This window comes from Pleuronectes platessa, chromosome 5 (assembly GCF_947347685.1).
Source record: "Pleuronectes platessa chromosome 5, fPlePla1.1, whole genome shotgun sequence".
Taxonomy (NCBI): Eukaryota; Metazoa; Chordata; class Actinopteri; order Pleuronectiformes; family Pleuronectidae; genus Pleuronectes; species Pleuronectes platessa.
The window spans coordinates 11,347,493-11,372,885 of NC_070630.1; the positions used below are offsets into that span (position 1 = coordinate 11,347,493).

Sequence of the window (25,393 nt, forward strand, 5' to 3'; positions counted from 1 at the left end):
TTGAATGTAGATTCTAGACCTTTAAAGACATATTTTCATCAGAGTGCTTTCTCACGAAATTCACTTTCAACTTTTATATGTTCATTCTTTTTCGTATTTTTAGCTCTAGACTTACTGAATTAAATTCACTTTTGACTCTTTTCTCTTCTGTGACATCTGATCTTGGTCAGTCAGTCAGTCACTTTGTAAGTTCCCAGGTTAATATGTTAGTTGTCCCAGAAAGGGGAAATTCTGTTTCACAGCACATTCACCCACACAAACCACGTCCAGTGAAACAGACACTTGAGCAAAACTCACTCTTGTTCTTTGTTTCTCTAAATGTTTCCAATTGTTTGCTTTCAATTTCACTATTATAATCATGATTGTTATTGTTATGATGCTGATCATTATTATTATTGGTTTTATCATTAGTACTGTTTTGTTGTTTGTTCAAGTCCTTCCTCAAATAAATGTTTAGTTTAATTCACTTTTAGTAAAGAAATGTGGTTTGAGATTTGTCTCGAAGAGAAAACTTGATTGCGTCATGAGACATTTATAACGACCGTTGACATGCGGTTCTTTTTACCTCCGCAGATGATGTCAGAGTGTTTCTGTGCATCAGCTCAGTGGGTGGGACCTGAGCGAGAGAGAGAGAGAGGGAGGGAGAGCGAGCGAGCGAGGGAGCGAGCGAGCGAGAGAGAGAGAGTGTAAAACTCTCGGTCCTTCTGTCGGTGAGCTCACTGTGCGTCTCAGCCGACACCACGTTACGCACAGACAGCGCCTCGTTCAAACTCCACTGTCCGAGAAACAGGCTGAGGAATCGACTCATACATTTACTCATCTTTTAGAACCGAGGAAGAAGAAGTTTTGAAACAACAGCTTAGACAAGTTGTAGTGTTGCTTCTCAACAGAGCCACTGGAAGGTGAGTGGTTGTTCCTCTGTTTATCTAATGCTGAGAATTTCACTGTGTAAGAAGGTCAGAATCGTTTATTTATGACCAAGAATGCTTTTCAACAAATATAAAAAAAATATATAAAGATATTTAATTAAATTGCAAAAAAGTAGAACAACAAGTAAAATCCAAGAAGCAAGTACTAATAATACAATCAAATCTATAAAGTCTATAAAATAAAAGGTTAAATGTATGAAAATGGAAACAGATTGTGCTGAAAATGTGTGTGAGAAGAAGCAGATTCGTTTTCATCATTGCAGAGGAGATCTTCACCTTGGTGAAAAGAGGGAGAATGTTTGTGGTTCTGTACTCAGGGAAGGTAACCTGAGTATTCACTGGCTTTTTTCTCTTCTTATTGATTTCACAGACTGAGTTAAAGAGGGTTGAGGCCGAGAGAAACGGAGGAAGAAACCATGTTTTAAGTCAATGCCTTGTCATGGGTCTCACCATGCACCCTTACTCTCTGTGTTACCATATGGTATTAAGACGTCAGGATTCTCCTCCGCTGTCTGTGAGTTCTTTATTAATTCCACACTGAGCTGGCATCATTTCCTCTGCACTTAGTTGGACATGAACAAAATCATGATTTCAAACGAATCATGTCACAACACCACCTGCAATGACACTCTCACGGTGAACGGCAATGGCAAGCCAGTGACGAGCATCCTCATGTTTCTGGCCGGCGTGGTGGGAAACCTCCTGGCTCTCTTCATCCTCTGCGTGCACCAGAAGGAGCATCGCTCCCGGTCGTCCATCTTCTGCATCCTGGTGACCGGCCTGGTTCTCACCGACCTGCTGGGTACCTGCCTCCTCAGCCCGCCTGTGTTCATCTGCTATGCCCGCAACATGAAGCTGATCAGTCTGGGGGGGCAAAGTGTGTGCAACATCTTTGGCTTTGCCATGAGCTTCTTCGGCCTGGCGCCCACGCTCGTTCTGTGTGCCATGGCCGTGGAGCGCTGCCTGGCCATCAGCCACCCTTACTTCTACTCTGTGCACATTCGCCCCAGCTTTGCAAAATTCACTCTTGTCTTTATTTACCTCTTCTCGTTGGCCTTCTGCTTCCTGCCGTACACCGGCTTCGGCAAATTCAGACAGTATTCTCCTGGGACATGGTGCTTCATCGACATGGACGCCACCCATGACGACCAGGCCAACCAATTGTTGCTGGCCTTCTCTCTGTCCTACTCTTCCCTCATGGCGCTGCTGATCCTTGCAGTGTTTGTGTGCAACGGCTCGGTGATCGTCAGCCTGTGCCAGATGCACCGGAGCCACAGGATACGGCGCGGCTCGGTCGGGTCGACCGGGAGGAGGAAGAGGCTGAGCCTGGCCTGGTTCGGACAGGGTGAGGAGGAAATGGACCATCTGGTGCTGCTGGCGCTCATCACCGTCATCTTTGTGGTCTGCTCGCTTCCGCTCACTGTAAGTTCACATTCGACCATCCCTCACTGTGTGTGTGTCATACTCTGTCACTTCATGTTTTTGGTTCACTTTCCAGCTTTTTCCACTGAATCAGAGTTGACACCCTAATGTGTCATTTAAGTTATTGAATCGTGAACCAAACTTTCTCAGTGTATTTCAAAGAAGTTAAAACTAATGTGTGCCGAAGAAAAGGACAGTAAAGGGAAGTCTGGTGCAGGGAAGTTCACTGTTAGTGTAGAGCAGAGCTTCCAACATGTCCTTGGTTTATTTGCCATTAGAAACTCTCCTGATCTCCTGAGCATCTACACTAATAACATTAATTCCTTCCCCTCATTCAGTAATTATTATGCACATAGAAACTCAGCAGGCTTATTGACTGTTTACATTTTGGTTGCTGTGGTATTTGTGTCTTTGTGCCGTTTTGGAGTCAACCTAAGAGAAGTGTCAGCTTCACTAATAAAAGGTGTGTCTGAAAGTGCAGCCTTTGCCACACAAAGCATGCTGTCGCTGCAAATATGTGTGTGTGAGCGTGTTGCACTTGTATATATGTAGCTCCATATCTGTCCCTGTTTGAGGGGAGTGTACCAAACCTGACAACCCTGGAGGACTGGTCCAGCCCTACCTCTCCCGGAGGGCATGAGCTGCTCCCAATAAGGGTCCACGGTTAAACTGCCTCACATCTGTGCCCTTTAAACGTCAGCCAGAGGTGCAGAGGAAAGTCCGGTTTATGGAAATAAGAACCATGTGGATGTGATAAGTGTGACTCATATTATAAAGGCATTACAGCTTTGATATATAGTCATGTCAGGAGCTGCAGTGTTCTGAGGATCGGTACGGGAAACAGTAAAACGTCCACTCATTGCCTGCATCTGGATGAGCTGTGCCAACACTTGGCCTGAAGGTTTGAGTAATCGACGGTGCATGGCGCTGGTATGTGCCCCGAGTTGTGGCTGAGAACAGACTGGGGGATACACATGATGACGAGACAGGCCTGTCATCACTCTGAGTAATACTTCAGGAAACTAAAACCCCAACTTCATAGCCTGGGTCCAAGCGTCGGAGCACTGCAGTTCACCACGGTTACCTCAGTGGTCACATTATTTGTAAATAATGACTTGGCAAGTTTTTGTTTCGGAATTTCCCCTTTGCTCCCATAAGATAAACCTTTGCCCTTTGATTTAATCACTTTTACAACTCAAATTCATCAATATTCATCATTTAATTATCTCCACCAAATAATCTAGAGTTACAAGTCTGATCTTTTTGAATAATTCAAGGCCCTGGTATTGCGTAGTTAATGATTCATGAATCATCTCGGTATATGTGTGTGTGGGTGTGTTTGTGTGTGCGCGATTGTTTGCTCATGTGCATGTACATGCTTGTGGTTGTAAGCGAGAGCACTGTAGACGATGGGTGTGTGTGTGTGTGTGTGTGTGTGTGTGTGAGCGCATGTCTGCAGACCTCACATGGTTCCAGACAGATGTGGCCTCATGATTAACATCGCTCGTAATTTCCCTGAAGCTCAACAGATGTCGCTGGGGAACAAAAGGCAGGTTCTGTGTTTTACATTGGGAAAAAAAACCTAAAGCACATATTGCGTTGATACGTTCTTTCCTTCACATACACAGTGTACAGGCTGCCATACAGTCATAACGCCAATGCTCTCGCCTGTGTTTCCGGTTAGTTTTAATTTACTCAAAGCACTTTTCATGTAACTGAATCTACCTCAGAGATCGATGCTCTCGAGCGCTGAAGAAGGCGTTTTTTGCCCTCATCAGCAGGGACTGCACGCTGGTGGCTGTGCTGTACTTGTTGGGAATTGAATGGCCTCCTTTTTTACTGTAAGTTTGGCAGAGAAGAAAAAAGTAAATGATAGAATCAGAAAACATTCATTGCCCTCTGTGTTCTTTGCATCATCAGTTTGTGTCAGATATTTGCTACGTGGGTTTTTGGTGGAAAAGTGTTTAAAGATTCTGGGTAGCTTTTGTGTGAGTCTGAGTAGGGCGGATGTCATATTTCAGACAAATCCATTGGCTGTGAATGTGTGTCCGGTTGATTGTTACCTGAATCCCACCTGCTTCCCAGGCTGTCACACCACAGCCTTGGCCTCAGATGATATATCGTCCGTCACTTCCCATTGATTTACACCCACTGCACAAAACTGTGCAAAAACAGTTGACCGCCGAGACAGATAAGGAGCCATTAGGCAGGAGAAGCTGGTGTGATGAATGATATCAGTGGAACTGTTCTATGAACGGTGGTTTGATTGTTTGAGGTCCTACTCGGTTGGTGCTAGGACAAACTATTGACTACTTAGTGCCTTATGGAATATACACTTACTGCTTGTTAAACATATACACCCTTCAAGCTGAAGGTTGGAGGTTAAAGCCTCCTCGTGCAGTGTAATCAATTTGAGGCGGAGCTACGTTAGGCTAGGGTATGCCACAGACTACAATAAAATTGACATACATAATATTAATCAGGAACAACACAGGTAAAGCTGATACAGTAAATCCGGACTCAGATCAGGTTTTATCATCACAGATATTATCTATCGAGGCAGCCCAGTTGATTTTGTGGGCAGATCTGCTTGTGTACGAATAGACAGTTGGTTCAAAAGCAATATCAAGAGGTCAGCCCGACTCTGTCTTAACATGAAAAATCAATATTTAATACTTTGCTTGGGATCAAAGCTGATAATCATTAGACTTGTTATATAAACCCTAACCCTAACCCTAACCCATTTGACCATTATTCTGTTCTCTTTGTCTTGTAAAGCTCAGTTTATAAATGGTCAAAGCTTTTGTCCTGTGGGAGACAGTAGCGGACTAATAGCTTGTTTGTGACGATCACCACTATCCCTTCTCCCCGCTGTTCCAATGAGAACCACAGAAGCCGCCTGGAGCCTTGATGTTGTCGGTCAATATCTGGATCAATAACCTGCTGCACTCATCATTAGTTATTCACCCGAGTGTGAGCTGTTTTAGTGATAAAAGTCTCCATTCTTGTTTTTAGTTATAATTGTAGATCAGGAGAAAAAAGGTGTTAGATTGGCAGATTCGATTTAAAGTGAGGTATAGGGACTTTTAAACTGCAGCAGCACTGATCCTTCGTCTTGATAATTAACGTTTTCTATTAGAATAACTACCACGTCTTGAGTCTTGGTCAGCGGTCTAATAGTGACTCTTCTCTGTGAGGTTACATGACAGCACAACAGAGACCAATAAACCAAATTATACTGCATCATTGAAAGTATGGCATGTACATCAGAGTAGTAGCTGCAATGAGATGTACACTTTGTTTACAGATACAAAGTCCCCAAGACAAATCCAAGTACGAGGGGTTGGATGAGAGGTCAGGGAATTGGAATTGGATGAGAGAAAATGATGACACCCAAGTGAATTTCTTTTGGGGTTATACATACGTAGTTGTGTTTATATTCAGTGTTTCCCACCAAAACATCTCTCAACATTTCTCCCTGTAGCCTGATGGACTTTGTAGTTTCATCCTCGTGAAACATATGAGCAACCTTTGTTGTTCACGTCCATGTTTGCTTGCAGAGATGTTAAGATACAGGAATCAGAAATGCCAGCTGATAAAGTCTTAAAGTATAATAGTTTCACCCAGCTAAAACTGCAATATAATTTTTTCCTGAAATCACTTCTTCTTCCCCACTCCAAAACAAGTTATTTTTCAAAGGCACTGGTATCGGATCAGTGCAGGTATCGGTATCAGGGAAGGGACAAAAGCTATTGGAACGTCTCCCATTTGCTTGCAAGCTCTTCTTCTTTTTGGCTTTGGGATGACCGGAAACTTTTGGGATGACCGTGTATCCTGTTACCTTGTGCCTGTGAGAATCTGTGGACATGGTTGGGTCACAAGATGGTTGTGAAATGGATGAATGTCTTTTGACATCAAGTCTGGACATCGTCATTCTCATTGTGTCATGATTCCTTTCCATTTCAGCGACCACATTAAAATCAAAATGCAAAGCAAACAAAGCAGAGTCTGTGATTTGGACAAAGATAAGTGGAAATATCCCAGTACTTCCAGTAAGTGCATGAGCAATCTGGACAACAAGAAAGAGCAAGTATCTGGGACACATTTACAGGCACGGGGCATCGCGTCTCAGAGAAGTCAGCGCAGCACCTCATCAATCCAGGCTGTCCTGACAGACTGGGAATGAGGAAACCACACAGAAACAAAAACACATGGTATCAGAGCTGGAGGGAAAACATTCCTCTGTTTCTAAGATAAAGACATCGATTTTTCACCTTTTCATGTCTGAAGGAAGCAGCTAATAGGTGGACAAATCCTACATGAGCTCCTGCCTTCAAACAAGTAAATGATTAAAACAAATGAGAGACTTTATTTCCCTGCAGGACTTTAACCTTAAGCGTTCAAATACAGCAAAATTTTAATATTGCCAGAACAGCCAGGAGCTTTTTAAATCCCCCGTCAAAGCACAGGCTTGAACACTAATAAGCAGAATAACTGAATAACAGATTTTTCAAATGGAAGAATTCCCCAAATCCAGATGTTAGCAAGACAAGTCTGTGCTGTAATCTACGTAATCCCTGTCAGACGAGTTGGCCTGTGCAATGAAATATGGAAATGATGGTTGGATCCTGTCTGACATGCATGTCCATGACCTTTGCATGGGAGTGGTACAGTTACAGATGTGAAGATCCACATCGTGTGACAGAGGCAAGATAAGTGGCAGCTTTGTCTTCGGAACTGTTTTCGTGCCCCAGGTGCTGCTGGGAGATAGATGTCATGGACAGCTTCGCCCCAGTTACTATCATGAAAGATGATGCTCTGCAATCAGCAGCCGGCTCTGTGGGCCGAACAATGAGGGATTCCCTGTCTTAGATGGATGGACATTTCATCCTGCATCCAACATATACACAACACACATTTGTGTACATGCACACAATTACTCTTATTACAGGAGTCACAAAGCTGCAGGCTTCTGCCCTCTAACATCCTGCTGTTTCCTCCCGGGTTTGTTGTACTGTGGCACATCTGACTCAGCAAGGAGAAAGTGGGCAGGAAATGACAGAGACCCGCAAAGTAAGATATTTGGCCTTTTATTCATGTCACTGTGTGTGTGTGTGTGGGGGGGGAGACAGACCACAATAATGGATGAGCAGCAGCTGCAGATTTTTTATCACTGAGGCACATAATGGTGAAAAGTGAGTAAAGACAGATGTGCAACACCGGAGGTCAATGCCCCATGATGTGTTGTTAGTTATACAAATGAACAGTCAATGACCCAGAAAATGAGTTTGCATGATTCCGGGGGCTCAGACAGATCAGACTCCATCGTCAGCAGTCGCACGTCAAACTCATTTCAACGCCATCAGAGGAGAGTCTGACGTCGATGTGGATCAATGGATTTTTATTGCCATTTGTGGGCAGCATAAAAACCAAACTGTGAATACTAACGTATCATCAAACTTGTTAGGAAGCATTTCCTTTTTTATGTCTCCATCTGATGTGGAGCAACACTTATGTGTGTAATTGGTCTCTTGCAACTTCTGAAGTTTATATCTGGCTGCCAGGGCTTCACAATGATCACCATCTTGCTTCTAAACGTCTTTTCCGGGCAGGTCCTCCAAAAGGAGTTTTCAAACCGCCATCTGACGTCGAGTAACATTCGTTTGAAGCTGTGTTTCTTTCCAGTGAAATATTTTTTCTCTGTTTTTGATCTCCCCCGACTTATGATGGAAAAATCCGGCTCCTTAGCGGCTAATGCTCCATGACGTTCACTGATTTGTTTCTCCGCTCACCTGCCTGACATTTGGTTTCATGGGCGGTTAAGCCACAGTCGGTTTTCAGATCTTCTCCGACTGAAAACAAGGCTATGAGAGTAAAACAAGAGTAAAGCTGAGTCTTGAGTTTTAGATAATTAGATCTTCCATTGGGCTGAAGCCATCTATTGTTAATGTAAAAATATTGATTTCCTCTGCTTTCAAAAATCAATCCCCAATGTTTAAAACCCCAACCTCCCCCGACGTCTTGTTGTCGTTTGTTTTGTTAACACTTGAGTGGCCATACCACGTCCCAGCTTTACTGTAAACTTATTTCCCAACAATTGTGCATTGGAAATCAATACGAACCCTGAACCGCAGTCAGCCACATCCTGTTTGTGTCTTTGTGTGTCTTAGTCTTTGTCCCTTGATTGTCCTTTGCCTGGCAGACAGCTCACCACATATTTTCCCTCGCTCTCCATATTGAAAACATTAGAATCTATTCAACCCTTAAAAATTCCAGTCACTTAATTGTGCAGATATTGATCAAATAGATGTTGATTTATATATATTGGTTTTAGTGTAACATTTTTATGGATCCATTGTGGTTATGAAGAATTTATGCTAGTCAGCATTAGAAGTTTTGTATGTTGTCTGATTCACTTATAACTGCCCGTTGCCCCTTTGAAATTGCCCCAAGTATTTCTTTGATGTGCAATCACAGTTTTGAATTGAGGCCCAGCGGTGTGGCCAACAGATGTGAATTTTGCAACAGGAAACTTTCACTTGACAGATTTCAGAAGTTAGCTTCACAATTTAAAGCAGGTTTAGGTTGATAAAAAAATACCAGTTTTCCAGTCAGATTACATAAATCAATGACTTTTCTTTTCTTTGTCTGAGGAAACCCCTGATTATTATTGAAATACAACCGGAAAAAACAACAACTATTTGTCTAGTTAGGACACAGTTATCGTGAATTAACACTGAAATGTTTAAGGTGTGTGTCTGATTTTATGTTGTTCTTGTATTGACACACGTGAAGCCGAACACAGGATCGTGTCAGTTCTTGCCGATGTCCTCAAAGGTTTTAGTTCCTGACAAACATCCAGGTGACGTCAGAGCAGGAGATAATGAAAGTTACTATGGCAGCTGATAGTCCCACTATTCCCCGTAGGATCTATGTGACAGCCAGACACGCTAACAAATCAGGGTCATCGACGAAATAATAAAATCTTATTGATCTCGGCAAATGGTAGTAGTTCTGGTCCTATTCTTTCTTCCAGGAGATGAGGAACCATGTGCCCAGAGCAAATCTGTCCTCTCCGATCGATATCTGTCGCCACAGTCATACGTTTATTTACTCGAGATAAAAGTGGCTGGCAGCAGCTGTGACGCTGTAGGAGTTAGAGAGGCAGCCTTCCTTCAAATACTTCTATATGAAGTTCACTTTCTAAATGATATGATTGACACAGACTTTTTAAAATTAGGATGATTTTCACAGTGCTTTTCAACACCACACTGCATTTTCACTTTAAGTGTGTTTTAAGTTCATATCTCACAGGTGAGATTGAAATCGATATGAACAATGAACGTTGGCCCTGTGATCTGCTGGCACCCTGCAAACTGCCTCTACCCTAATGTCGGCGGGGATTGGCTCCAGCTCCGCCCTCGACCCTCAAAGGAGAAACAGTGTGGCTGATGGATACACCATCGAAACCATTAGCTGCTCTTTCTTATCATCTGCTGTCTCCTCCCCTTTCCTCCTTGTGTTTCTCTTATGCATAACATATTTATTATCTTTTCAAGCAAGGCCATGCTAAACTTATATTTCCAATGCTGTGTCTTGCTAATGGCACCGACTACCAGAGATGTTAGTAGGTGAAGCGGCCACCAGCGGACTTTAGGGAATTTTGTGCCATGACTGCATACCGCTGCCTTTTCCTCCCATTCAGACACTATTTAGAGCAGTGCAGATTTACTTTCTTGTTTTTTTTGCCAGTGGTTTTCAAATCCATCTGCGCCTTTATTGTTCACAAACAATTGCGTGATATGAGCTCCACACCCAAGTGTAGAATTTCTCAACCTAAGGGTTGGGACCCCTCACAAAGTCACATGATATGTACACTGATATATTTATGTTTGTTCGTTACCATGGTATTTAAGATGGATATTTAAGACAGGTTAAAAAAAAAACAGGTTCTGCTCGGGCCACTGACACCGGCTTTTTTTTCTTTTTTTTTTTGTCGACTTTGTTATGGAAGCTATCAGGGTGTGAATAGGAATTTTAATGATTTCAAGTAAGTTGAAATAAAATTTTAAACATTTAAATTCAAAATAATTTCAAATAAGTTTTTGATAACCAGTTATTATTTATAATCTTCAACATTTTTAAGTAACTAAAGTATAAAAATGTAAAACGTACAACTCAAAGTAAAAGAAAAGCTAAAAGAAAGTACACATTAAAAGTAACATTTGTTACAAGAAAGTTTTCTCATAAGGTACCGTATTTCTAACATGTTCCTTTAGGGATGCTTCAAAGTTTAGTTTAGCTGTAATTCGTTGCTTGTGCATGTTTTCAGTTTTACAAAACAGTTCACTCTCTATGAATCTTTAATGGCGAAATTGCTAAAAGGTATCGGTGGATTCCTGTGAGAGTTAGATTCATGATCGTATGAATGACAAAAAGCCATCGCTGCAATAAAGAGAGGAAGACAGAGGGTTTAATCTGCTGCTGGTTATGTTTGTCATTATGTTTGTCATTTTAACAAGTGACATTCAGCGTTGGTCAAAAGCGAGGATAGAAAGAGTTTGATAAGAAATCTGTTGAGGTCTAAGGTTACATTTAAGACACCAACAACAACAGCAATCTTCTCAATTGGCTGAGTAGACAACAGGTCCCCAGGTGTTAGATTGATAAATGCATCTTCTGGGAAAATATAGATATAACATTAGGATTCTTGTTTTATTCTCCACTTCGCCACCAGTCTCGGAAGATTTATGACCTAATAAAAGTTGGCAGGGACGCAGCGACGAAATACAACACCCTCGCTTCAAACAAACCCTAAGTGAAGCAGAATGTGGTTTAGTCTGTTGTTGTGCGGAGGGACCTGTGAGAGAAGGAAACGGCTGATAAAGAAATGAATGACAAAACTCTCACAGCCACCAAGAAGCCGAACCCTATGTGAATCAACATGTGCAGAATGTGTGTTATGGTTCATCACGGGAAGAAAACAACAGTGGAATAATAATCCGCCCACGTGATTCCATACTCAAAATTAAAGCGTTTTCGGGGTTTTTCAGTGAAGTCTTGAATCTCTTCCATGAAGTCGACTGCAGCTGGAATCAGAAATGTTATGAATCATGGTATTTGCCTGAAAAACATAATGAGAGGGCCAGTGCCGTGCCTGGGCCTGGTTGGGTGTTCACTGATCTATCAAACGTAATAAAACAAATTTGTACAAAACTGTTCCAGCTGATTACAAGTGGCAGCACTGCCTGGATCACCGAGCTTTCCGTTTCAATCAGGGATTCCTCCTGTGTGTTAAAAACAGCAACATTCATTATTTCCTTGGAAAGGGGCATCATTACATGGTCTTTGTTTTGTTTCCAGCATGTTTCTCGTTCCTGCTGAGTCGTGTCTTCAGAGAGCAGCTGAGCTCGAGTTCGCAGACAACAGGGACTAAGCAAATTCAACGGGATAATTGCAACCAGGCCGCGAGAGGAGATTCTGTGGTGTAGGAATGGTTGGGATCCAGTCAACCCTTGCTTGTGTTTACTGGTGCACAGAGCCTGAAAATATGTGATGGGAATAAGTGTACCCCTCCACATGCTCCCAGAGACTCCCTCACTGTCCTAAATATATCGTCAGTTGTTGTGCTGCCACATATGAACCAAACACAGATCTTTTGGTTTTGCATAGTGATAATGATTTGCTTTGTTTAATGATGCACAAAACATTCTTTTTGTATATATGTGCAGCTCATATTGAATTGGTTATGGGGGGGGGGTGTGCAAATGAAAGCATCAACTGCTCTTTTAAGTTTCCCTGTGAATCAACGGTAGAACTTTTGTTTTTACTTTATTTTAAATTGTACACATACTCTACTTATATTAAAGGTTTACAGCAGTATGTATAATATTATAAATCATCTTTATAATATAGGCATATCTTTGATGTTATTTCGGACGGGTTACATGTTGGGTAGGATAAAGAAATAAAACATACTAAAAACTATAATTATAAACTTTTTTAGAAAGCTGGGATTCACAGATTCCTAAAGATTTAGTCAATTTAAAGTGTCACACGTATATAATGTGTTGTTACATGTCGAAAAAAACAATGTGCCAACTGCCTGCTGTGTTGATGATGTTACAGTCAGTCTGGGAAAGTCCTAAAACTGTAGGCAGGGAGGTGCAGGTCTGGACTTGTGAGTCGTTTCTGTGTCTAATGCAACGCTGATTGCTATATCCTGCTCCAGTATGTGTTGTCTTAGCTTCGCTTAAATGTCAAAGAATATTATCTCAATCCTCTATCTAATCCAAATAGAAACAGGACATTTACACTACAGCCAACTGAACTACAACAGTAACTTCATACAAACATTTTCATTATGGTTTTATCAGTGATAATGAATGAATACACCTTTATTTCTATATGAACATGGCCACTAAGTGCTTTATTAAGAACATGGGAACTAAGATAGAAGATAGAAAGATAAGATAGAAAAAAATGTGTATCCAATACCAGTTAAAACCCAGGCATGTTAAAACATAAGCTTTTTCAGCTTATGTTTTAAGTGCTGGCAAACGGCTGTAGTTGTCCAGCTAAGTAGTCAGGGCCAAAGATGATTTCTGCAGACTTAAAAATTCCAAAGATGAATGACGTCATTATGATATAAAAGCTTAGATCCACATTGTCTGCACATCGATGCCTTGTATGCCAGTGAGAAGTAAATGTAATTTGTTAAAGTGATGAAATTACACACTGACGTAGCCTGAGGGGACGATCATCTTGTAATTTCTTCAGGTGTAATTTAATCAGACTTTATTGGAGCAGTTGTAAACGTAGGGCCTTCCTGGCAACAGCGGTAAAGAGCAGAACCACAGTGAAATTGTCCTAACTTCTAACTTTACTACTTGATGACATGCCCTTGTGTTTTTACTCATAAGACTGCAGATTTTAGCTTTAAGTCACTAAAGCACAGAAATCATATTTATCTTTAAAAAAAAAGCTTAGCAAATTGTCATATTTAAGCTTTTTTTTAAACAATTGAAAGGACAGGGTTGTTTTAGGGGCCAATCAGATTGCAGCTGGCCCCAGTGCCCCCCTGCCCTGTCCCTGGAGCCACCCCTGCATTTTCTATGCAGTAAACAACTTCAATAGGCATTAAAGGTACAGTGTTGGTATTCTGATGAGTTTAAATTTAGATTCAGAGAAATATAGGAATTTATTAATCTGGTTATCTGACCCCTTGTATTGTTTTTCCTGCTGACAATGTTATCACATCCCCACAACTGGGTGATCAAGTTGTTTCCAAAGCAGATTGGAATGATGGATAAACCTAAAAAAATAGGACCCAGGTTTAAAAAGCAACAGAAGTGGATGCTGCTCATTGCCAATGAAAATAAAAGCTGCTATTCAGAATGTTCAGTTGTAGCTGAATTATCGTTATTTGAGACTAATTTGTGTGCACACGGCTGGGAATCATTAGAAAGTAGAATGTGGCAGCAGCCGGGTGCCTCCCTGTGAGGGGATGCATTTCGCAAAATATTAGCAAGTATAAGTCAACAATAACTAAAATTCGATTTAAATTCACGCTGATTTTCGTTTTCCGGACGAAGATATGGAACATGAAAGTAGTTCACCAGCAGCAGCATCTGATACTCTCCCAAGTTAAAAAGTCAAAGAGGAACATGTTGAGTGTGTGTGTTGCAACTGCTCTGAGGTTAATACCACCGCCAAACTGTTTGTATAATGCATTGACACACATCTAATTTCAATAACCACCCTTTTAATCTTGTTTTTGTCTCAGCCTGATTTTGTCTTATGATTCTGTTCGTTTCCGTTGTTATTACATATTTTTCTTAGTCATTTTTACTTCATCTTCTGTCTTTTATTGTGTTTACTCTGCACTTGTTTCGCTTCCCTTTGTCATGACTGTGTTTAAAAGCATGTTTTTCAGTTGCTTCCACTTCCTCTTCGCTGCTTCTTGTGTGAATGTTTTATCTTTTGTCAGCAGTTTTGTGTGTGTGTCTGTTTGTGTGTGTGTGTGTGTTCCTTTACTTATATCTTTATGAGGACCTATAGAATCAGGACATTTTTGTAAAGTGAGGACATTTTGACCGGTTTTCAATTTTTCAATGGGCTGTTTGAGGGTTAAGACTTGGTTTTAGAGTTGGGGTTATAATTAGGTTTAGATTGGGGTTAGGCATTCAGTTTGGATGGTTAAGTTTAGGGTAAGGATCTATTGAATGTATTGTGCCAGTGAGTGTCCTCACTATGATCAAATTACAAACAAGTGTGTGTGTGTGTGTGTGGGTGTGTACATAGGGTCTAGGTACAGCATGCAGGAGAAGATGCTGTATGGCTCATCTTTTTTCACCCTGAGAGTTTTGTATTCTTCCACTCACCACGTCTTGTGCTACAAATGTCATCAACACACCCACTCGCTTGCTGTAATTCTCCAGGCATTATCCTGCCGTATTCTCACATGAGATCACTCAAACTTGAGGGTCCCTTAGGAAAAAACTCCAGAGAATGTCCTCAGAAACAGATTTTATAATTCTCACATGTACCGTAGGCTGTCTGGATACTTTCAGGATGTCCGGACTTTACCGAAACCCAAGTCTGAAAGCAGCGTGTGTGTGTTATCTTATTGTCTCTTTACTTTCCACATTGTTGACTGGTTGAGTGTCTGAGCCCGTTGTAGTTCACTGTGGAAAAAGCTGATAAAAGGTCTGATAATTGCAAAAGGTAACTCACCACAGTCTGACGCGCTTGTCAAAGTGGAGACTCGCTAATGGAGCACCTAAAGTAATTCCCCTAATGGAACTGGTCTGCAGACTAACACAGTCAGACTTCACTGCCTCACGCTGCTCATTATCACTCGGTGATTTCCTTTCTCCTGAGACAGAATACTTTAACCTTTACGTCTGTCTGTCTGAGACGCATCCTAAATTGGAAGCTTTGTGCTGACGGTCAGGAACCTTGAGATGTGTTCTCTACAAAACAAAGATTAAAAATGTTGCACCAGATGCACGATAATACTCTTGCCTACACAGCACGCCCACCAATACTTCCTCTCTGTACCTTCTACTACTTTGCACAAACTAATCCTTCACCAACCTCATAACTGCATATTGTATAGCAGGGAAATACCCCTTTCAGTGTGGAATCTCGTAATCTGTAGGTGTATTCCGTAAGTCACCGCCAACATATTGTCAGGTCAGGCGGGAAGTAAATCTTTGGCAGAGGTCAGTATGGTTTCTGCCCGGGGATACACATGTTTATCTGATTCACGGCCTGACAAAATGTAGAGGGGCGTTATATTGAAGAAAATTCAACCTGCAGTCGATTGTGAGAAATGAAAGCTGTGACTACAAATCAACTATAATGCACTTATTGGACCGCTCCCAATCAGAGTGTCAAGCAGGAGCAACAGGCATGATGTAATCAAAAGAACATATAATAATAAACTTAGTTTATTTAGCACTTTTAAAAACAGGGTTAACAAAGAGCTTTGACTTACAAAGCAGACAAAGGCGCTCAAAAAAACATTTACACTAATAGAAGCAATGAGAAATAAAAGCAGGAAGAAAACAGCAACACGTAAAAGCAGTAAATACAAAGAAAAATAATAGGAACAATAAAAAATTTAAAAGATTTGTCAATACTTAAAAGCAATTACAGAACAATCAATACAATCTTAAAGTCAGTCCTAAACTGATCAGGAAGCCAGTGGAGCCATTGGGTAAAACCAGTAGAAAGCCGAGCTGCCGAATGGTGAACTTTCTGGAAGCGATTGAGAGAAGAGAGGTAGAGATGAGTCTTGAGTGTATGAATGCTTGATTACATATTTCCAGGTCAGACTGTTTAAGTGTATATTTAACATATTTTTTGAGTTGGTTCTTTGCTAAAGGAAATGGGACTGGACAATTTTTGATCAGTGCTTTATATTGATGTGGGTGAACATGGTGTTTGGGGGACTGAACAATGTGATTTCTGATTTTAAGTTATTGAGCTGAAGAAAGATTTGTCCCATCCCCCAGTTCACAGGGGAAGAAACTAAAGCCGCATCTATGTCTTATGTGTTATATGTTTTGTTTTTTTTACTTTTCTGCTGAACTATCTCGAAACCACATCCTCTGTCTCAGTTACAAAAGGAGGAGGAGCAATAGATTGTACACATTTTTCTGAGCTACAGTGGAGGCACTTTGCTGAGGTGTGAAATCGAACATGAGTATTTAGAGGAATCGGGGGAAACACTATCTGTCGACATGTTGTTAATGTGCATCGACCTTACTGATAAAACTCTATAGGCTCAGAGCAGAGACTTGAGCTGGATCCACACACCTTCAGTAATCTGTGCTGCTCCGGTCTGGTGTTCATGTCAAGGTGCCTCTCGTTTGAAAGGAATGCTTCCGTTTTCTGGAAGGAGAAGGTTTCCAGCCATGATTAGTGTCAGCTAATGTTGTTTCCAGAAGGTAAATCCAAGAACAAGACATCTGCAAGTGACTCACTATTTTGTGTAACACTCACCTACTGTGAGCCCATTAAGGAGCAAATTAACATATTGAGTGAGATGATAACGTTTTGTATGTTCCTGAAAACCATCTTTAATTCACCACATTGTTTTCACATTGGTATTTGACGTATTACCCCAGCCAGGGAGTATTCGTTTATATGCGCTTGTTAGTTTGCTGGATTGTGCAAAAACCCCAGGACAAGTTACCATGAAACTTGATGGAAGGATGCATGGTCATGGAAGAATGCATTAAATATGGTTGTGGCTCCACATCAGTTTTTTTTTCCCGTTTGCTTTAGCATTGCGAAATATGGCAGAGGTATGCCCTCTGCTAAGTGCTATTCTATCTGTCAAATTTGAAGTTGCTTTAATCAATATTTTATATTAACAATATAACATCTGATCAGACAGAGTTACCAACAGCCTTTAAATTGTATTTCCTCGTAGCCCTTTGTTACCTCCGTCAGGGATCTTATGCTGTTTTTGCTGTTTTGAGCAGAGTAACCCAGGGAACTACTTAAAAGGATTTCCTCGAAACATGGTGGAAGGGCCGAGAAGGAATCCATCAACTTTCGCAGTAGATTCAATTACCGATGCGGTTTTATTTTAACTTAAGCGATATATGTGTTTTTTCTGCTTTAAATTAAACAATTCTCAAGAAATAATGCAGAGATCCTTATGGAAATCAGTAATATCTATGAACACATAATCCAGATCTTGATATCGATCTGGATTATGTGATTTAAAGTAAATCGTTGGCCATAAAGTTTCCAATCAGCCTTGAGTGAAGAATATGCCCTCAACTCTACAGTTACATGAATCAGCTGCTAAAATATCTTTGTCTTGACAAGATTGAGGAAAGCTGATATCATCCACGTCTGTTGGATGTGTAGTCAAGCAGCTATAATCAACTGATGTTAATATAATGTATACCGCTCATTTACTCTGCCTCCAATTTGCAAGAAGACTCAATTGTTGCAGGTTTAGCATGAGATTGTTATCGATCTTCTCCTTTCGGTGTCGGAAAGCCAGCAATTAAGCATATTTCTGAAAATGTTGAACTACTCCATTAAGTGTTGCGTAGCACTAAAGCGTTCCCTCCCCCCAGTTTTCTCTGAAAGGCCAGTCATCTCGGCACTGGCTCCTCTAATCCCTCTGTAATGATCCTTCAGTGAAACAGGATCAGGAAGAAAGTGTTGGTCAGAGTCCTCCAGGACCGCAAGATGGAAAATAATGGGGCACAGCTCGTATAGACATCCATTATGGTTTGCTTCCTGAAAGACGCAGCTTTCATTAGCCCCCAAATAACATCTGGTGTGTCACTGCCAGGAAGTGGGCGTTTACACCGGGCCAATGGGTTCAGGTACATGAAGACTCTCAGTCAGCAGTATGTTGAAGCACCCAGCTTGATTATATAGACCATAAGCATTCAGTCAATCAATCAGTTGATCTGTTCAAAAATAATAATCTGGAGCTTTTTTTAATATATAATATATACAAACTCTAATAATAGTTTTAGAGCTAAAATTTAAGATATTTTGCTTGTTTTGATGAATGAACTGTCCGGTTCCCTTTGATCACACATTTCTCGTGAGTTTCCGTTTGTAGAGCACTGGATTTTGATGGATGAATGTTTATTTTTGCTGTATGCATCTGTTTATACCATGCATGTGTGGGCACACATGCTTTTGCTTGATTTATGTCCAAAAGCATGCCCACAGTATACTCCTCCAAAGCTTTTATAAATAAATAATAAATAATTTATCCCTGCGATCCTTACCTGGCCTACACTGCCTCTGGCCTGCTCTTTACCCACAGACTGATATATTAACATGCTCCTGTTTAAGCAGAGCTTGACATCTCATCAGTTTTAGCTCTGTGGCCCGCGGTGCTTGGAGAGGACAGCTGGTGATTTGTGTCCCTGTGCTGCAGGGCTGGAGGTCTGCTGAGAGGACCATAAGAGGCAGGGTGGCATACGGGAACAGAAGCCGGGGTGAGGGCGGTAATGTGGAGTGAGACAACAGGGATGAGGATGATGACAGAGTGTATGGGAATGCACTTTTGTTTGAAATGTCGCCGGAGCAGCTGCATGATGAATTAAGTGTAAAATAACTGCCTGTTGAGCGTCAGAGACATTTGTTATATTGTGTTTGTCAATGTGTTTTATGCCAGTAAGGCCTACATTTCATGTTTATCTTAGATATTGATTCAATGAACAACTTGTCAGCATGAGCCTGTAGTTTTTATCATAAGTGACGACAGTTAGAGGTGTTTTGACTGTGATTCTTGTCATTAATGATTTAACTGTCGTTTCAAAGCTTTAAAGAATTTATTGGATCCACTGCCTTTTCATTGTACTGATATCATGCAGCACGTTGCACAAGCTCGGTAATCTCCAACTTCACCAAGAAATACCAGTGTGAAGATTTATTCACGGCTGATAACATTTTAACTAGAGACAGAGGATTATGGGCTTGTGGGGAGCGATCCCCATAGTGATGTGCGGCAGTAAACATATCCGAAAAAATATATTTCTAAGATTTCATCATTAAAACGTTTACGACTAAGAAATGTAATGTTTTGGTTGATATTTTAATATAAAACTATAACAAAAATGTGTTTGGCCAATATTATCAGTCAAACTCTACAGCTCTAAGATGTTTTTCCCCCATGTATGAAACTGTATAGAGCTTTAATCTTTGAAAGTAATGTTACAGACAGTTTTGTTAAAGTGACATTGTGTTTACATGGGCTAGTACGTTCACGTGGATGCCACCTAAAGTCGGAATGAGAGAGTTGGTGATCATTTTTGTGAGCTAGTTGTTGATTTGCGGACGTCAACACTTCCTAACCTCCAAACTGTAGCTTTTGTCACTTGCAAACATTATATCAATGTGCCAAAGACCACTTGTTGGCCAATGAATTATTATATATATATAACTTTCACACCGGAAACCTTTGCTATTCGTTTTAATGCATATATTTAAATATTTAAATGCTTTAAATTTGGAAAATGGGACTTTCCAGCGTTCCATGATGTTTCCCATTGACAAATGTAGTCTTTACCAACTAAAATGTTCAACGTTTCTAATCTAGTTCCCAGGAACTAAGCCTACAAACTTAATTCTGGATTAATTAATTAAGAGGGTGTCATCACTTGAGCATTAGCTGGTTAAGTGTTATGCCAGACATTATGCAGACCAGTACAGCGTCATATGAGGGAAATTTGAAAGAGTTCGCTTGAGGCCAAGTTTTGAAACGATTTTTGCAATTGCTGTCACAATCAAGTGTTTAAAAATGGAAGCATGTCATCCTGTAAAAGGAAAATAACCCTGCCTCCGATGCCTGTAAATATATTCCGACTGTGTGTGTGTGTGTGTGTGTGTGTGTGAGCAGTATAGTAAACCACAAATGCTTTAACCTTGACTCTTCAAGTATTATCTTACTGTGTCTATGAAAATCCAACAGTGATTCCAGCAACATCTGTTGTGCAATTCAAGAAAAGTCACAACCACAAGGAACATGAGAACTTCCTAAAAAAGTTGTTGTTTTGTTCCACTTTGCAGTGTAACCATTTCTGACACGCCTCACATGACAACTCTCTTCCGAGGTTTTGAAGATTAGCATGAGCTCAACATCTTGGAAGCGTCACAGGATATTTGTTGTTAGGTTTTTGGGGTGTTGGCTTCTCCCACAGCCAGCACAGTCCAACTCTTCATCTTTCTCCTGGCTGAGTCGGTCGATTGATATCGGAGTGGCCACATCTGTATGAGTTTAGCTAGTTAATGAGCATGCAGAGGACATAGCCTTGCATCTGCTACCTTGGGTAGTCTGGTTTGGGTTGGCTCTGGACTCCTCCTCCCCCCCCCCCCCCGCTCACTATCTCTCCAGCCTATTAGTTTTCATCCCTGGGCTTAGCAACAGGGAAACATTTACAACGATGCACAACAGCACTCAATCAGCATGAGCCATTATTCAGGTCACTGTTTGTTAGATGTTTCATGAAGGAAATGGAGAATTGTTGATAGAGAAGATGAGCGAGCCACAACGCTGCTTTGTGGGCCAGCTACGGCTTCTTTGTCTGCCGTGGCCTGCAGTCTGTCATACCTTAAAGGTCAACACAGAAAAAGAAGTTGTGGTTTTGTCGTGTGGTGTCGACTGCATCTCTTCTCAGGACATTTTGTTGATCTGGACACTAAAGGTGTGTCACTGATATACAGAGAATGGTGTTGACATTTGGTTAATCTTATTACAAGATGACACTGACACTAGGCAAACAGTCACGTGTTCTTGTCGTGTCTTAATACAATAAGGTGCTGATAACTCCATCATGTTCTCCTGTTTTAAATCCTGCAGACTCAATGTGTAATCTTGGTTGAAGTTGATTCTTCAGTTTCATCTGTAAAATTATCCAAGTAATTTTAATGTCCTTATTTTGAGTCAATTTGTGTGAGGCCAAAGTAATATCGTCTATTTGCTTATTTAGTCTAATAAATAGTCCAAATGCTACAATTAGCAGTGACGGAAATGTGAAGATAAATATGTGTGTAAAGTTATTCACGTTGTACTGTACATTGACTATTTGTAATGACAGTGATGGCACTGTATAACAAAACCAAACAAACATCATCTGCTGCATTGTTAGCGCACTAACCGGTATTACCATCATTTGTAGTTTCCTTGACACAGATGAGAGATCATGTTCTATTTGCCTCTTTACTAAAATGAGCTCTGTGCTTTACTGCATCAATCATTTGTGTGATTATGATGGTTGTTCTATCCAGGCTTATTTTAAGAACAATATTAACCAGTAGCCAAAAGACAGATTCAAGCAGTGACCTGTATGCAGTTTAAGAGACAAGTTAAAGGGTCGATCTCCAGCTGCAGCTTGATTTTCATCACTTCAACTTCTCTTATTTGGCACTGAAAAAAAAAGTTGGCAGAGAAAATAAATGAGATAATCAACCTGAAATACACTCTTAAAAGTGAGCAGGGTTGAAAATTGAAGCCTCCATGTTTACAAATAACAACGTTGGGCACAACTCCCTTTTATTTTCTTCTCTTTATATTTGTAAAGACTAATCTTGACCTTCTCTTTCTTCAGATCGCAGGCTTCATCAACGCCATTCACCCATTTTCCAGCGACGCGGAGAACCTCACAGCCTTCCGCTTCTACGCCCTCAACCCCATCGTGGATCCATGGGTCTTCATCATCTGCCGCAAGTCTGTGTTTCGCCACCTCAGCTCACTGCTGAGCTGCTGCTTCAGCAAAGGAGCCGTGAAGACAACAACACACTGCGCTCTGTCGTTACCCCTTGACAATCACATGCATCACAACCCCCCAGATGTGACAGTCTCACAGTCCGTGTACTCCAGTTTACCTCTGTGACCGAAATCCTTGGCTGGGGGTCGGGGGGGACTTTCAAATCCGAAACACATCGGGGACAATTCGTGAAATAACATTTTCACAAGGAAGTTCACAGCCGTCACAGTTTCTCCATGAACCAACATTGGAGAAAGTATTGCACAAGGTCTTAGATATTTCTCGGCGAGTTGTTCCATTAAACAAACAACACTGTAACTTATCACTATGGAACACGTCAAACCATATCATGCCCATGAATCATATACTGTAAAATCAGACTATATGCACTCGGGTAAAGCTCTATGGGTACAAAATATGCATGCATACTGTCTTCTTTTTTCTCTCTATCAATCCGCCTTTGCCTTGGGACACAGCCACATGACTCCAGGATGATGGACTCACCTCATCTACAGCATCTTTGAACCCAGCGACACTCGACATGAAGATGACCTGCAGCTTGTTTCAGTACCAGTCTTCACAACACGATAATCCATTCCCACCGACCAGAGTTATAATGTGAGTGTCATCCAAAAGAGAGACACGTATTTTATTAATTTAAAGTTGTCATTATTTTGCAAAGCCACTGATATATTTGTATACAACAAGAAGGGGTACAAATCCAAAAATGAAACACTTGAACAAACGAAACGAAAACCACTTTAAGTAACAGCAACCATCTTTGAGAAAAATGTACCTGATAATTTTGTACTTTGGTCCATGTCCCATGTGCTAACATCGAAGAGGCAGAATTTTTTTAATCTATATTACAGTCAGCCACCAGGTGGCGATACAGATTTGGCTTCACTTTGAGGGAGCTTCTATGTCGTCCATTTTACCTGTATCTAACAGGTACGATGTTGACAATGTTCACCATCTTACTTTAGTGTGTTTACATACTGACATAATTAGGAGTAAACAAAGTAAAGGGAGTCTGATGGGAATGTTGCTCACCGGAGGTACGTAATGAACCAATGGAATGGATGCATGTGAATCCACTTAACTCGATGATGGTGCTAAATTAATCGTTATGAGGTTAGCAAAGTTAGCACAATATATAAATCCCCATATCAATGAACCAGATCTCTGCACATTAGACGTCAAAACATTTCACTCAAACCCATGAAGATCAACCTCATGCATGGGCTCCAGCTGTGTTACATTTACATTGTTCCTGTGAAAGGGATCTTGGAAATCTTCCTTTTGCTTATCACCTATGAAACATGGTACGGGTTGTTTTTTGCTGAAAAAGAATAAATTATCAAGATGTACCCTGACAGACTGACAGACAGCATTGACCTCTTACTGCCGGAAGTTCCACCTGCAGCACAGCCTGCCACTATGAAAAAACAATATGATTACATGCAGTTCATTATAAGGGGCCTAGGTGTAAGATGGGCCTTTGTCTTTCTAAATTATAACCTCTGTCCTTTAGGTCTAAATTCAGGACTTTTCCAAACTGTGTCTGGGAATTGAGTTATTCAGGTTTAAAAGTCTCAAAATAAATTCCTGTTTGTGTCCAGCTCATCATATCATTGTATTGCATGAACATTGGATTGCACCTCACTGATATCTAAGCTACCTGTGATGATCGTCCGTGAATGTTCTTATAATAGCCACTTGCTTTCAAGAAAAAAGAAACTGCTGCTGCAAAATGCACTGAAAATGAATCTTTTGTTGTCGTGACCAATGCCGTGTCCGCATTTAGATGTATGAATGTATGTACTTTTGCTTTTTCACCGTGCTGTGATGTCGTGCATCCTCATGATTGTGCTGGATTGTGATTCAGTTGAGTGTGGAGATAATGCTGACAACAGACGGGGTGTTTAAATTTTTTCCAGATGTGTTGCGCTTTACAGTCTTCGACGCTCAGTCACGTGTGACCCGGCATAAATCAGATACTTATCACTTGCACATTTTGTTCTTCGGGGGGATACATTATTGAGATTTTTATCCATTGTAATAAAGAAATACATTTTATTGTAAAAAGTATGGTACACATTTTGTTCATGTAAAATAAAATATTGAAAGAAACACTGACATTTATTTGCGACTCTTGAGAGTGTGGATGTGACTTCTGAGAAACAATTTGGACAAACTTGAGGTCATCATGTCGCAAATCACATTTTCCTCTGAAATGTGTGAAATGAGATACAGAGGGAAAAGACAAATGAAAAACAGAAAAACATAGTGTGATAGTGTAGAGGGCGTTTTTAAACAGCTTGTTTTGATTAACAAAATACTTTTGTGTGTTGAAATAAGGAACAACCGAATTGATGTCAGGCATTATCGTTCCTTGATTAGTAAGAGATTGTTAATTAAAACAAATATTACCTGTTAAAATACTGACAGACGTGATTCATGGCAATAGACAGCCTAAGTGTTAATACAGGTAAATATTTACAATTGAAATTGCATGTTTGTTTAGGAAATATGGATCTATTCAATTAAAAATGACGAGTAATGTTGGCAATAATAAATTCAAGAGCCGAATGATGACAGCTTAAGTAAACAGTATATTTGTATGTATTTGTATTGGTTTGCTAGTTAAATATAAAGTTGTTAGTTAAATATTGAAATCCTAGTCTCATATAAAGTCAAGGTCAGAGCATAAGAGCAGAGACCATTGCTGTAGCGCCACTGTGTGGTTAACCAGTGTACACCGACTAAAGTTACACCACAGGCAATCACTCTTAACAGAATGAAGTACTCAACCTTTTCCTATAATAAATATAGAAATATAAAAAGTATTTTCCATCACACTCTTGTTTTCTATTCATTTAAGTTATCTCAGCATTTATTGATTTATACTTTATAGATCTTGTGAATTTATTTATATCTTGTCCTTCATAATAAAGTGTCAGAAAAGATTTTTTTTAAAGCTCTGTAAATCACTGCAAAGCTTAATTTGCAGAAAAGGGAGAACTGTCCCAAGTGAATGACTGTGGTGCCACTGCAGAGGGTTTTCACTTCATTACACAGGCCACATGTTAATATTTAGATACAATGACTACTCTTTAAAGCTTTACACAACCAAGCCCCTGTGTACATGAAAGATTTCTTGACTCCCTGGGATGCGGTACTCCATATTAGACCAGCTGATCGTCTGCTGGTAGTTCCCAGAGCCTAATTGGAGACTGGTGACCGGAGGCTGTCGTGTGTTTGCAGTTCCGGCTGCTGGAA

General features: G+C 40.6%; 1 protein-coding gene across 1 annotated transcript; it reads left to right on the top strand.

Moving 5' to 3' along the window:
* Positions 1-871: 871 nt before the first annotated feature.
* ptgir (prostaglandin I2 receptor) lies at positions 872-24,244 on the top strand. The gene is made up of 3 exons (XM_053422398.1): positions 872-902; positions 1,300-2,351; positions 21,953-24,244. Exons 2-3 carry the CDS (start codon positions 1,503-1,505, stop codon positions 22,235-22,237), a joined length of 1,134 nt encoding a protein of 377 aa, XP_053278373.1. The 5' UTR covers positions 872-902; positions 1,300-1,502; the 3' UTR covers positions 22,238-24,244.
* Positions 24,245-25,393: the final 1,149 nt, after the last annotated feature.

Coding starts and splice junctions, on each gene's coding strand:
- ptgir (XM_053422398.1), top strand. CDS start 1,503: ATGAACAAAATCATGATTTCAAACGAATCATGTCACAACACCACCTGC. Junction 2,352..21,952: donor TCTGCTCGCTTCCGCTCACT/GTAAGTTCACAT, acceptor CTCTTTCTTCAG/ATCGCAGGCTTCATCAACGC.